General features: G+C 44.8%; 1 protein-coding gene across 2 annotated transcripts in view; it reads right to left on the bottom strand.

The window, feature by feature from the left end:
• Positions 1 to 15,079, bottom strand: part of LOC147097002 (sodium channel protein type 8 subunit alpha-like) — a 243,430-nt gene that overhangs the window by 54,815 nt on the left and 173,536 nt on the right. For both annotated transcript variants that reach the window (XM_085972723.1, XM_085972724.1), the window contains one exon: positions 5,060 to 5,192. In XM_085972723.1, the coding sequence (XP_085828849.1) occupies positions 5,060 to 5,192 (133 nt within the window). The remainder of the gene's footprint in view (positions 1 to 5,059; positions 5,193 to 15,079) is intronic.

Genomic DNA, 15,079 nt, shown 5'->3' with positions numbered 1-15,079 from the left:
TGTAGCTGCCACACTGGCTAGGTCAGCTAACCCAGCGCAGACCAAGGAATTGAGCCTGGACTGTAATAGCTTAAGTACTCACTATGTAAATGTCTGAGTACTTAGGGGGAGTTATACTGATTTAACGTGAACATATGTTGTTGAATAAGATATCACTATCTAGGTAACCACTGTATGAACAATCATTCAGTGCTAACCATCATTTTCAAGGAACAGTCTGCTGGTTACGGCTCGAGATAGGGTGTGCTGGAGGAAAGATGTATTTGTATAACCATATTTTATTTCTTCTGCTCCAATTTTCACCCCAATTCTCTCTTGCAGGTATTGATTCATGCTGAGATACAGTTTCCCTGCCACTCAATGATATCTAACTCATTCTTTATGTGCGAGTCTGGATGTGAGGGTCAGCAGGATATTTACATATAGGATATACGGCACAGAAACAGGCCATGCCGGGGTTTATGCTCCACTCGAGCCTCCTCCCGTCTTTCCTCATCTAAATCTAGCAGCGTAACCCTCTATTCCCTTCGCCTTCATATGCTTGTCTAGCCTCCCCTTAAATGTATCCATACTATTGGCTTCAACCACTCCTTGTGGTAGCGAGTTCCACATTCTCACCACTCTCTGGGTAAAGAAGTTTCTCCTGAATTCCCTATTGGATTTCTTGGTGACTATCTTATATTGATGGCCTCTAGTTATGCTCTTCCCCACAAGTGGAAACATTCTCTCTGTATCCACTCTATCAAAACCTTTCATAATTTTAAAGACCTCTATTAGGTCACCCCTCAGCCTTCTTTATTCAAGAGAAAAGAGACCCAGCCTGTTCATCCTTTCCTGATAGGTATACCCTCGCATTTCTGGTATCATCCTTGTAAATCTTCTCTGCACCCTCTCCAGTGCCTCTATATCCTTTTTATAATATGGCAACCAGAACTGTACACAGTACTTCAAGTGTGGTCTAACCAAGGTTCGATACAGGTTTAGCATAACCTCCCTACTGTTCAATTCTATCCCTCTAGAAATAAACCCTAGTGCTTGGTTTGCTTTTTTAATGGCCTTGTTAACCTGTGTCGCAACTTTTAGTGATTTGTATATTTGTTCTCCGAGATCCCTTTGTTCCTCTACCTCACTGAGACACTCACCCTCCAAGTGATAAGTGACCTCCCTATTCTTCCTACCAACATGTAATACCTCACATTTATCTGTGTTGAACTTCATTTGCCAATTCTGCAAGTTTATTAATGCCCTCCTGTAACTTGTTGCAGTCCTCCTCAGTATTGACTATCCCCCCCAATTTGGTGTCGTCCGCAAATTTAGAAATTGTGTTTTTGATTCCTAAGTCTAAATCATTAATGTAAATTGTGAACAGCAGTGGTCCCAGCACTGATCCTTGTGGAACACCACTATCCACCTTCTGCCACTCTGAATAACTACCCTTTACTCCTACTCTCTGCTTTCTGTCCTGAAGCCATTCAGCTACTTGTCCCCTGACTCCGCATTCTCTGACCTTGTTCATCAGTCTGTTATGGGGTGCCTTATCGAAGGTCTTTTGAAAATCTAGATAAATTTGACCATGGAGGTGTGGCATCATAGCAACGATTGATTCTGTCCTTGCGTTGTGTCAATACATGCACACTTTCCAGCAGGGGTTACTGAAGTGTGAGCAGGATGGGAACCCTGGCTGATTTTTCCCCTCTTTAGGCCAGGGGCACTGAGGCCAATTGTAATATCCCAACCCCAGCCTAGGCTGAGATCAGGTAACTCAGTACAGTCTGGGACATTCCTCGTCCATGTGGCTTAGTTCCACTCTGGACAGCACACTGATTGCGGCCACCAATGAGCGAGATTTGTACCTGTGTTTGATAAACTCTACAATGCATTCCTGGAGCAGTGCATTTGTCTGCACACTCGTAGAATAAAACTGGAGTTCATGGGGGCAAATGGTAGACTAAACTACATAGCTGTAATTTGTTCAAGAATGCTGCACAACTAATACTGATTATAAAAAAAGTGTTGAAAATAATAAAGCAAAACTAAAAATAAATACTATCCCTGAAGGACAGCTTTATCCTGGTGAAAGGGTTTTTTTTTTGGTTTTTTTTTTATAAATGACCATGCTTAATTCAATGGAAATTGCAGATTTAATTCAGGATCCCAAAGAGGCCCGGAGTCAGTCAAGATCTGCTGAATGCACCGGAACCAATCGAGGGAAATCGACAAGAATTTGCACCGTACTGCATTCCTGCCCTCTTATTCTAAAGCCATTTTATTTTCTCCACTAACTAACAAATTCCTGCACTGCTTGACGTAAGAAAACTACGAGGCACTTAGTCTGAGTATTAAACAAGGCTTTAATCAACTGTTTTTCAACATGGAGGTCTAGTTGTGTCCTTCACTAGTTCCTGTTAAAGAATGTCCTGAGCAAGCTGGGCCCATGCCTGAGTATTTATACTCTCCCTGGACAGCGCCACCAGCAGGCTGCCCTGTATTACTTCATAAGATTCATGTCACTGCTCACCATTATTTAGCCAAAAAGACTGGGATGGGATCTATTCAGAAGCCTTTGCCAGTGCTGCTCTTAAGCCAGCTGCTACAGTGTATGGAATCTCATTTTCTCTACTATCCTGTCGAAAAGCAGCTCTGCCCCCAATGGCACAGCCAAGATTAGGAGCTTGCTATGTGGGGAACCAAGGACACTAACCTGCATTATGATACTACATAGCACAATCTATGGAGGAACTACACTGCCCGAGTGCGACATTTCCTTATCAATTAAAACACCTAAACATATTGGGGCTCATGGTGTTCTCTATTTTATGCATCTACTTTTTAGCAAAATTAGGCAACAGAAGAAAATAAAGTCCTTGGCCTTCCTTTCAACTCTTGATTTCAGAGCGTGGCATTATATCATAGAAACATAAAAACATAGAAAAATAGGAGCATTCGGCCCTTCGAGCCTGCTCCGCCATTCAATATGATCATGGCTGATCCTCTATCTCAATACCATATTCCCGCTCTCTCCCCATACCCTTTGATGGCTTTTGCGTCTAGAAATCTATCTATCTCCTTCTTAAATATATTCAGTGACTTGGCCTCCACAGCCCTCTGTGGTAGAGAATTCCACAGGTTCACCACCCTCTGAGTGAAGACATTTCTCCTCATCTCAGTCCTAAATGTCCTACCCCGTATCCTGAGACTGTGAGCCCTCGTTCTAGACCCCCCACCAGGGGAAACATCCTCCCTGCATCCAGTCTGTCTAGCCCTGTCAGAATTTTATATGTTTCAATGAGATCCCCTCTCATTCTTCTAAACTCTAGTGAATACAGGCCTCGTCGACCCAATCTCTCCTCATACGACAGTCCTGCCATCCCAGGAATCAGTCTGGTGAACCTTCGCTGCACTCCCTCTATGGCAAATATATCTTTTCTTAGGTAAGGAGACCAAAACTGCACACAGTACTCCAGGTGTGGTCTCACCAAGGCCCTGTACAACAGTAGTAAGACATCCTTGCTCCTACCACTACTACTTACTATGCCACTCGGTGCCACTCTCCATAAGACGTCAGTTGGGAACACAGAGACCTATCTTCTGCACATGCATGAAGAACAACAACTTCATTACCGGTCTGTTTCAGCTCAAGCATTTTCATCTGCCATCTTTGGTGCACAGATGTCATATGTCCTAAAGTGGCCTGCACTTTTAGCTGGCCCGAAACAGAGCTGAACAAATCTAGCAGCAGTTCACGAGAAAGTGCATCTCTCCTGCCACCAGAACAAGGTGAGTCAAACCATTTCTATTTTTACGTGCAGCTGGTGGTGGGAGAATGCCAAATTTGCTGTTGACTGCAATTTGAGACTATAAAGGAAACTTTTATCTTCTAATATAGTATTTGGTGCAAAGTCTAGAAGAGTAACTATAACAAAAAGACTTAAGCAACATGCTAGCTGATGAATAGTAGTTTTGTGTTGCTTAGCAGTTTGATATTACTGTATTCATCCAGAAACAAATAGGTCAATATAATAATTGGGCAACCCGCAGCTAAGCTCTCTAGACTTAGGCAAGTGTTCCAATGGAGAGCCATGATCGCATTGAATGGCGGAGCAGGCTCGAGGGGCCGAATGGCCTACTCCTGCTCCTACCTTCTATGTTTCTATGTTTCACTCCGTGTTGGGCAAACAGAAACTCTAGGTGTGGATTTCTCAGGAGCTTTAATTGGAGACTTGTCAATATGATGATGGGTTTCTAAGCACATCACATAAAAAGACATTGGCCCCAAAATTCCTCGTGTCACAATCCCAGCTGAAGAAGTCTCTGCCTCTGGCCTCAGCCACTACCGGCATTTGACGGGAGGAAACTCCCAGAAATGGTGGAGATCCAGTGCAACCAGGTCTCCACCATTTCACTGGGGCTTTTGCCGGGGTCCTAGGGATTCCACCAGAGTTACGGTGGGAAACCAGCAGAACCCCTGCAGAATTTCAGCACCATTGTTTTTAACATGGCCCATCTGTACAATTCTGTTTCTGAAGCCAAAATGACTCCAATGGATGGATTTCTGTTGTTTTTGCCTCGAACAGTAAAAGCCAATTAACACATTTCACCTACTGGGCTGAAGTGGTTGCATGCAACCACTTCGCTGAATGCCAACATTAATTTAGTTTGCTTGGCTTGGGGTGGTGGGGAATAACATCTGATCCCAATGCTGTCCTCACCCAATGTCCACAGATATACTTTCCAGCAGGAGTTATTGGACAGCAATCAGGAGTGGGAACACTGGGGAATGTTTTCCCCTCCATAGAGCAGAGATACTTAGCCTAATTGCAGCATCCCTATGATCCCAGCTGAGATCTGCCAACCCAGCGGAGACAAGAGATTGAACCTGGGACCATCCAGGGTTCAGTGTATTTACACGAGGCCATTGGAGGAGGCTGGTAAAACAGATTTATTTAAAGCTTGAAATATTGTATTAAAGACCTCATTACAACTAAACAGCACACTCATTTCAAATGCCCCTGAAGCTCACCTGTATAGAATTGAAAAGGAGAACATGCATTGTACGTACCTTCTAGAGTGTTTGTCAAAACACTTAAAACACTGTTTGCTCTGTCCTTTCTCCCGAAAGATGCATTCAACTGGTCCATGGACACCAGGAGGGATCCAGAATGTTTCTTTTTATTTTCTAGTTCAGTGGCAGGCTGTAAATGGTTATATGCAAATTAGTATAGTTTCAATTTTATTCTTTTATGAAAAATGGCAGTGTGCAGCTCGCATGCTTCATCCATAGATAAGCAGGCGAGGAAGGGAGAGGGGATTCGGGTATCAGTTCAGTACAGTAATTGGCACCTGCCAAGGATGGCAGCCTCCACTGCAACTAGCCTAGCTAAGTGTTACACTTCAAGTTTACGTCCAGTTCTCCATTTTTACAAACATGTTAAATAATCTGTACATTGTATTTTACTTGGCTGCATGTAATAGAGCTAGTCAGAATAGTAGTGGGATTACGCTTGGCCAGTACGAACTTCAAAAAAGTAAGAGAAAAGGGGAAAAAAAGGTATATTTTGAATAAATGCAGCATATGCAATTATCCCATCAATAGACTTTCCATGCTGAACTTAAGCATTAGTGATGTATATAACATTTCAACTTGACAGTTAATTCATTGTATAACTTTTAACACTCCCTACTTAAGCTTCAATCTCTTCCACCACCACTGCCTAAACCCAAATCCATGCCTTCATCATCTTGAGCACTGATTTCTCCAAAACCTTTCCTGCCTCCACTCTCCATTAATCCAGGAACCCTCAGTTCCGTATACTCTCCTCCAAATTCCCCCCAACATTCATCAATTCAGTGGCTCCTTCTACCCCAGGAAATAAACTAATATACTTGTCTTTGTCTTTAAATCCCTCCATGGTCTTATCCTAACCTATGTGAGGAATCTTCTTCAGCTTTGTATCCCTGGCCATACCCTCTGCTCCTCTGATTCTGGATTACTCCTTGCTCTCTGCTCCAACATTGGAGGTCAGATTTTCAGTCACGGCACTCTTGTCCACCAAGAAATCTCTCTCGGCCTTGCTACTTCAAAAGCCTCCGAAAAACTCATCTCATGAGCTATGCTCCCTGCCACTGCCAACATTTCTCTTTCACTGTTTGGTGTTCACTTCATCATCCAATTAAGTACTGTGAGTTAAGTTCTTTTACATGAAGAATGCAATATAAATCGAAGTTGTAATTAAGCGATTCACGAAGAATTGACAACTTAGACTTCCTCTACCAATTCCACAATCCCATCAGAGGGTGGCATTCGTAGAGAATATTGGTCAGAGATAGGGCTACAACACTATAGCATCAGTTCGAGCACGGGATTGCTGAATTTACTAATACCCATTAAAAAAAAAAATCTACTCCCCAGTCCTGGCCTTCATCCAGCAATCTGCTTCACCTCTAGTCAAATTTGGTAATTCCCAAAGTTATGGCAGCATAATCAAAACCCAGCAGACACTATGAAAGCATAACATTACACCTTAACAGTGCCACTATCCTCTAGCATCAGTCTCCAAGGTAGTCCTCAAGCTCTTCAGCAAAGACTCCTCATAATCGCTTTGTACGCTTTACCTCGTACACTTCACTCGATCAACGTCCCTGCCACTGGACTCAATATCCACCCGATCACCAATGCATTATAGTTGCACTATATATGATCTACAGGATGCACTGCAGCAACAGAAAATAGATCCCAGACTGTCGGAATTTTGATTTTTGACTTGGAGGCAAAAATTTCTCTTAAATGATCGGATCAGATGTTCTCATGTCCTTACTACAAAGACGGTGTTATATGGCACCGTTCAGTTCCCACAGTTCTCCTTTTGAAACTTTAATTCATGAGAATAATAGAAGATAAATAAAAGTGTAGCTGGTTGAAAGCAGTCGTAAATTAAAACAGAAAATGCTTGAAATATATAGCATGTCTGTCAGCATCTGAACAGAGAAAGGACAGATTAATGGTTCAGGTGCACGTCCTTTGTCAGAACTAGATACAGGAAACTTTCGATTTACCGGCACCTAAATAACCGGAAATCTCGGTTAACCGGCAAAATTCAGGAGTAGGTTCAGGTAAGTTTTATTACTTGCCTTCTGCGATCTGTTGCTGTGCAAGGGTGTGGCTGCAGCTGTTGCTAAGCTACAGAGACGCTTGGAACTTGTGGCCATTGTTCTGAACCTGTTGCTAAGCAACAGGGTTTGTTGCTTTATACAGAGCTCTCAGCGCGCCGTACCTTTTACTATAGCTTTCGGTTATCCGGAATTTTTGATGAACCGGCACCACGTCGGTCCCGGATAAAAAAAAGTTTCCTGTAGAAGCCTAGAATCTCCATTACTGGACGCTCATTATAATGGCATACATCAGCGGGTCAGTTGTGGAAAATGGGTGGAAGTTTTGCCCCACTGGAGCTCCATCCACTTTACACCACATGTCATTTCGAGGAGCGGGGTGGGGACTTCCATTTAAATACTTACGTGGAGGCGGGGACATCTTGTATGCCATTTCCTGACTTTTAGGTATATAGCACATTGTTTCAAAAAGACACCCATGCGAAATGCATGTCCAGCATTGCTAGGGAATTGGCTGTGGCGGGAGCGGATTTAAAGGCACATGTAAGGAATTTTAATTTTGAATATTTCAGTTATCTTTTGCATTTTTGCTTTGTTTTATTGGGTTTTTTTTTCTACTAGCACTTGTGTTCTCATGAGCCTTTGGGGCAATTGTTCAAATTGACCCCCACCCTCCAGCATCATTACTGGCATCAATGGGTTTTCACCCCTATCTGAGGTGTTTGGAATGAAAAGGAGGATGAACAGAGGGATGCCAGTCAGGTCAAGATGCACAAGTAGTTCAGTGCCTCCCAGCAAGTACCCATTGACGTAATAAAACTCACTACGCACTTGGTTTAAGTGTAAAGCAAGGCTTTAATCAACTTGTTTCAGAACATGGAGGTCTAGTTGTACTTCACTAGTTCCTTGTCTTACAAAATATCCCTGGGAAAGCTGGGCCCACGCCCGAGTATTTATACTCCTTGGACGGCGCCACCAGCTGGCTGTCCAGTGTTATTTCATGAGCAGTTTCTTTATAATGATGAGGTTTATAACACCCATTATTGCAGAGGAAGCTGGGACAGCACACCCAATGGAATCACTACGACGTGTAAATGGCTGACTAACCGTCATGTTGGTTGCTTCTTCAGACCACCTCGCACTCAGTCCGTCATGATTTCAGTGGTACTCCATGAAAGAAGACACATCAGGGTCATCAAAGGCAAACCTGGATTGGCTGCCAAGATGTCACCAGCCATATCTGCAGTCCCAGCACCACGATCTGGCAACGACCGGGAGGAAGTTTCTTCACAGGGCCTGGGTCAACAGGCGGCCGGATGCAGAGCAATTCCATCTGCTGAAAGGATATTTGCAGCCACCATGCAGCACAGAACTAGCACATTCATTTATGTTCCTTCCTAAGTTCCATCATCAGTGACACCCGACCTAACTGAAGTGCGACTATGGAAATAATGATTTTGGCCAGATCATCATCATCTGTTCTAAATTCCATCATTTAGATCCACCAATCTAACTTATGCCATTATAAAACAGGGTAACTTAGAACAGCAACTAAGGAAGGCTGATGCTGGGAGAGTAACAGTCAATTGCTGTGCTTTTCTTTGTGTTGTAAGACAGAGGCTCATAACTTTACTCTGGCCAAAACATTTTTTATTCTTTATTTTGGACACTCTTGGCTACATTTTCAAGTCTCCCTCGAGACTGGTTCTCGTTTCTCTAGAATGAAGGGGTGACTACAAAATGGTTTTCCCCATAAATATTCCGCTCTGTATGATTTATTTGTTGGAGAAGGAGGAGGAACAGCAGGCAGCCCGGAAAGCCAGGTACATAAGGTAGCATCATCAGAGATCTGGACCCTGCTACAGATACCCAGCCCAATATATCCACGAGGTTACGTGCCAAGAGGCCTCTATGCGGCGTGTGCTGGAGTTCCTGGAGCTGCCACTCGCTGCATTGTTGAGAAGCCCGCTCTAATGTTGCCGCAAAGGAAGGCATTGGACTCTGCCGCCACAACTGCCATCTGCTGAATATTTTCAGAGCAGCTCTACAGTTTGATGCTCTGCTAGCATCCTTCTTTTCATGGCAGAATCCATGAGATCAACATCCAAAAGAGCTTCAGCCAAGAACTGACATCTCCTTAGCTTTCACTTGGGAACATCCTTCTCTACTTCCACTACCTCTTCCTCTGGCTTCCTTGTGTGTCGTGCAGCACTCTGGGGTAGAAATTTATCTTGGGCAGTAGCGATAAACAGGCAGTATCACATTGTCTGCCTGTTATACACCCCGCTTAATATTCAGTTCCAAGATAAATTTCTACCCCTCTGTGTCCACTCCTCATCTGTACTATCATTAACAACCTATGACATTATTTCTGCTGGTGACTAAGTGAGAGGGTGACTGATGGGGGGTGAGTGAATTTCTGCTGGCTGTGCTGTTGAAGGTGCTGCCATTGGGTCAGTTTCTCTCTCTGCTTCCAGCTCTGAAGACAGAGAAATGCAAGGAGTTTCCTGCAAGCCACCAGTTTTTACTGTTCTGCTCAGGGTCTCCGCAGAGGATGGGTGTCAGCAAACTGATTTTTTTTTTGATCATTGAACATTAGCACTTGTTCTGCACATTTCAACTGTGGGTGCAGGACCTCTCATATCTCTGCCACAGCTGAGTGGGATCCCAGTATCGCAACTGCCTCCTCTTCCTGTTGAGTTAATGGACGAATGATTGCGGTTCCTCCTCCTGTAACGTGGTGTTGCTGCAAATCATGTCCAATTTTCTTTCCTGCATGCAGACAGAATGGTTGTTACTTTCAGACAGAGAATGGTTTATTTGAAAACTATTGGAACATTTATATTTTGTCGCTTACAGAGTTCCGATATTGAAAATGATTCTTCAAAGGGCATGCACACATTGCAAGATTCTTCAGTGATATAATGTAATTATTCCATGAAACGGAGTTGTACAGTTCACAGGGTTATAACCTTAAGTTTGTGACTGCACTTTTAGGATCAAAATGTAGATGAATGGCAACTTACTTTTGCTGACCTTGACGTCATGAAACTTCTTCCTGCACTGGACGGGTGTCGTGAGGGTTAGGGAGTTGCTACTCACTGCCTGTGCCACCTCCTTCCGCACGGTCTTGGCTTGTTGCAGAAATCTTGCCACCCACTCCCACTTTTGCATCCCTTTTGTACCCAATTTCAGTCAGAAGAATAGTTGTGTCACTGAGAAGTTTGCTGTTCTCTTCTTGCTTCTTGTTGGAGCCAGGTCTTCACTTTGCAGCATGCTGGTCCTGCATCAAGAACAGTCCGGCTTCAAATTCTACAGCTGCACTCTCAGAAATAAAAACCAAATGAATTTGCAGTGCATTTCACAATCACAGGACATCCCAAATCACTTCAGAGCCAATTTGCACACCGCAAGGTCCAACAAACAACAATGAGACTTAGTGATGTTGTTTGAGAAATAAATATTGACCAGTACATGAGGAGAACTCCCCTGCTCTTCTTTAAATAGTGCCATGGGACTTTTAATGTCTACCTCAGAGGGCAAACATGATCTCATCTGAAAGGATCTGCACTCCCTCAGTACTGCACTGAAGCATCAATCTAGTGGGGCTTGAACCTATGACCCTGTGACTCAGAGGACAAGACCACAACCACTGAGCCAAGGCTGACACCTCCACCATCCCCCATGTATTTTCTGGGCCTCCTTAGCATAATTCACCAATTCCTGAGGGAACCTACATTTTTATCCTGGCCAGCAACATTAAAACAAGCTCACCTTGTGATTTCTTGTGGGCAGGGCCTTGGGGCAGGAAGAAATCCCGCCCTACTGCACTTCAGACAACAGATCACAGGACTTTGACGTTTGGGGCCTATATCTATAAGGCTCCATGGTATGCATTCTAGTGGCCCACAAAGACAAAACACTTAGGCACTCTTGCATTAACTTGTTATGTTTCTATTTACAGATGCTGACAGACGTCCTGTACATTTCTACTATTTTCCACTTTGTTGGAAATTCAAGAAATCAGTTTCACCTCGCAGACATTCCTGAACTGTTCCTTTAAGGCCGCACTTCTTTACAAACAAATCAAAGTACTGTAATTGTAGCTATTTATAAAATACTAGTGATGCCAATTTTAACTGCTTGTAAATTTAATTCTCCCCAATTGCTTTGGATTTGTAACAAAGTTTAGCACCTGGAGTATAGCGGATCTGCTGTAGATACTTTAATATTGAGATCTCCTATCGGTGTTGCTCTCCAAAAATCAGATATGCTGTTTTACAAGGACCAAATAATGTGGAATGTATTATTCTGCTGCTAAGGCAAAGCTGAGTCCCTTCAAGACAACAATTGTTAAGTAAACCCTGGGTGAGGTCACAGTTGAATCACTCTTCAGGCTGCAGGTCGCATCCCTGAAGGAACCTTCATTATCTGCCACAGTGGAGGGAACCTCCTGGTAGATAATGGAAATTGATGGATAGAGTCTCCGAAATTTAATCATTCCCGTATCCAAGGAATGTGGGCAAGAAGACAAGTAGAAATAACAAAAGAAATTTGAAAGTTTGATTCACCAAGAACATGCGGTGAGGGAAAGTCTCACATGGAGCTTTGTGCTGTGAAAATGCTGACTGATAATAATCATGATAAAAAGGACTGCAGTTAATGGAGGCTTGATATTACATTAAAAGTCACAAATCTACACTTTCCCTGCCCTTTGAGTTTCTAAACAAGATACATAATGTTATTTTTTTTTTTAAAAACAGAAAGGACTTACTCACTACGGCACATCATCACGTCACTGAGAAATATCTCAAAACACATACCATACGTTATCTTGAAGTGCCGTGACTATTGCCAAGCATGGAAATGTGGCAGCCATGTTGCACACAGCAAGTTCCCACAAAGGAATGACCAGTTAATTTGTTTTTGGCAGTGCTAGTTGAGGGAGGAACCCCATTTCTGCCTCACTTCTGGTGAAGTTATGGCAATGGAACAGGAGCAGCTCCGCAGAAATTCCCAGCCTATGTACCAAGTCCTGAAGCAGGCCTAAATTGAAAACGTTCCGACTTTATTCCTATTTATGATAAATGTCGAGATACACCCGGGTAGAAATTGGTCCATATCGACCCCATTTCTCAGGACCAATTTTGGGTCGTAACGTCCCGCACCCGAGCTACACCTGCCATATTGATAATGGCAGCTTTCCAGGCCTGAAACAGACGTTAACAGTCTTGCATATGCAAATCAGCAGCCTAACTTGCTGTGTGCAACACAGCTGCCACATTTCCATGCTTGGCAATAGTCACTTCAAAGTAATTTATGGTATGTGTTTTGAGATATTTCTCAGTGACGTGATAATGTGCCGTAGTGAGCAAGTCTTTCTGTTTAAAAAAACCATAACATTATGGCCTCGAAATTCAGTATAGCCGCGTTTGGGGCGTTAGTCCTGGCGATGCGCAAAGTTTAGCGCCAGCCACCTAGCGCGATATAATAATAATAATATATCAACTTTATTGTCATTGTTAGTGCACAAGTGCAGTACAACGAAATGTAGGCTTGCGGCTCCCGAGAGTGTACATGTAGATTAAGACATTTAAACATTCAACATACATTTGGCTTGTAATACATAAACATAAACATAATAAAGTGCATTGGTAGATGTGCAGGCTTTAGAGTTTATTTGTGGAGTTCAGTAGGATGACAGCCCTGGGAAAGAAGCTGTTCCGAAATCTGGTCGTTCGGGTGTGAATGCATCTGTAGCGTCTCCCAGATGGCAGGAGGGTGAACAGACTGTGGCTGGGGTGGGTAGGGTCTTTGATGATGGTCTGTGACCTCCGTAAACAGCGTTTCTGGTATATGTGCTCTATGGTCGGTAGCCGGGTGCCGGTAATGCGTTGGGCAGTTTTGACTACCCGCTGCAGGGCTTTCCGGTCATAGGAGCTACAGCTGCCATACCATACTGTGATACAGTTCGTCAGGATGCTCTCTATTGTGCAGCGGTAAAAGTTAGAGAGGATCAGGGGTGACAGGTTACATCCCTTCAGCCTCCTTAGGAAATATAGGCGCTGCTGGGCCTTCTTCACCAGAGAGGAGGTATTGAGGGACCAGGAGAGGTCTTCCGTGGTGTGGACTCCGAGGAACTTAAAGCTGTCCACCCTTTCCACCACAGCCCCATGGATGTGGATGGGGGTGTGACTTCCGCCTTTAGACTTCCTGAAGTCCACAATGATTTCTTTGGTTTTCTTGATGTTGAGGGCCAGGTTGTTATCGACGCACCACTTCACGAGATGCTGGACCTCCTCCCTGTAGGCTGATATTGGGTTGCAGCGCCCCTAAAGGTGATTGCGGTGCTAAATCAGGCGCTGCACGCTACTCTGAAGGCGCTAACCCGGCGGCGCAACCCAATTTCGCGGCGGCGGGGCGCAGCGAGGGTGCTGTCAATAATCACTTTCCCTGAGACACAGTGGCACCGGCCAGCTCTTAAAGGGGCAGGTCAATTGGCATCACCAGACACACTCACTGCCTTGTAGGCCTTCAAAGCGGTGGGAGCCTACCTGTGGTGCCCCAGCCTAGCAAGACATGGAAAGGGTGAGGCAGAGGGCGGAACGCCTCACTGATGGGGCATTGGATGCTTTGGTTGGCGCAGTGGAATCAAGGCCAAGGAAGATGGTCGGAATGTGATTTATGTTTTGGACAGTCTCCCGGGTGTGAGAGGCAGTTATGTGTCAGTGTATTAGTTTTGCTTTCTGTTGCCATAGCTTTCTCATGTTTGAAGGAACCACATTTTGTGTAATGAAACACTTTCTTCATTTACAATGGCCATGCCTGCTATTTACATGCATCTTGCCCTTCACAGGCTTGGGGGTATCAGACCGGTTCCATTCCTGTTCTTGGAATGGCAGCAAGCATTCCGTGAGAGGGGCCTGGAAACTACTTCTGATCAGCCTCTGACGCACAGCCTGAGAAGAGCTGCTTGCGTAGAAGTTCAGGCCAACAACCATCTTCTCAGCCGCCGACAGAGATGTCCTGCACCTTATCTGAGGCTGCAGATCTGACTGAAGCAGCTGGCACAGCTCAGTCACCACCTCCTTTCTAAATCACAGCCTTCTGATACACTGCTCCTCCGGCATGTTCATGTAGGAAAACTGCTGTCGGATAACCCTGCCAGTGTAAGATCTGCTGTGGCGACGTCTGGCCATGCCCGCCCCCCTCTCCCTGCGTCTCAGTGCCCTTTCCAGATGATTCAGCAGCAGGACGTTCCCCTCCAATGCAGCCCCCATGCCCGCCCCCCTCTCCCTGCGTCTCAGTGCCCTTTCCAGATGATTCAGCAGCAGGACGTTCCCCTCCAATGCAGCCCCCATAATAAGTGCCCACAGGAAGGTTCCCCGTTGTCAAGGCTCACCAACAGCAAGGTGATGGTCAGAAGGCTGAAGATCGTCTGCCTGCGCTGGCTCAGTGGTCAAATGGCTCTCAGTGTGCAGCTCAGCAACTCTTTGTAGCTCTCGAGGAAGTTGTGATCCAAAAATGGCTGCCGCTTTTAAACCACACCAGTCCCCTTTAAATAACGCTCCTCCAGCCTGAGAGCGACTTGGTAAGGCCCAGGTAAGCTGTCACTATTAGCGCCAGGTGCTACGGAGGGGGGCGCCACTGAATTTCCAGTCCGGGGCACCCAAAAGGCGTTGCACACTCAAATGACATCATAATCAGCCTGCGCCCATGAGCGGGCACTAAGATTTAACGCCGGCGCTAAATGCATGCTCAATATGGGGCGAGGCGCTAGGCGCCTTGCGCCTGCCCGCAAATTGGCTAGCGCCCCACTTCTCAGCCTCTTTAGGCGTTAATCGGTGGCGCTATCAACCGAATTTCTCCCCCTATATATCTTATTGTTTAGAAACTCAAAGGGCAGGGAAATTGTAGATTTGTGACTTTTAATGTAATATCGAGCCTCCATTATCGGCAGTCCTTTTGAGGA

Source organism: Somniosus microcephalus, chromosome 33, assembly GCF_052327205.1.
Source record: "Somniosus microcephalus isolate GS21.2 chromosome 33, FLI_Smic_1.0, whole genome shotgun sequence".
NCBI lineage: Eukaryota > Metazoa > Chordata > Chondrichthyes > Squaliformes > Somniosidae > Somniosus > Somniosus microcephalus.
The sequence above is the reverse complement of the archived record's forward strand: the minus strand, read 5'-3'. Positions and strand labels throughout refer to the sequence as shown.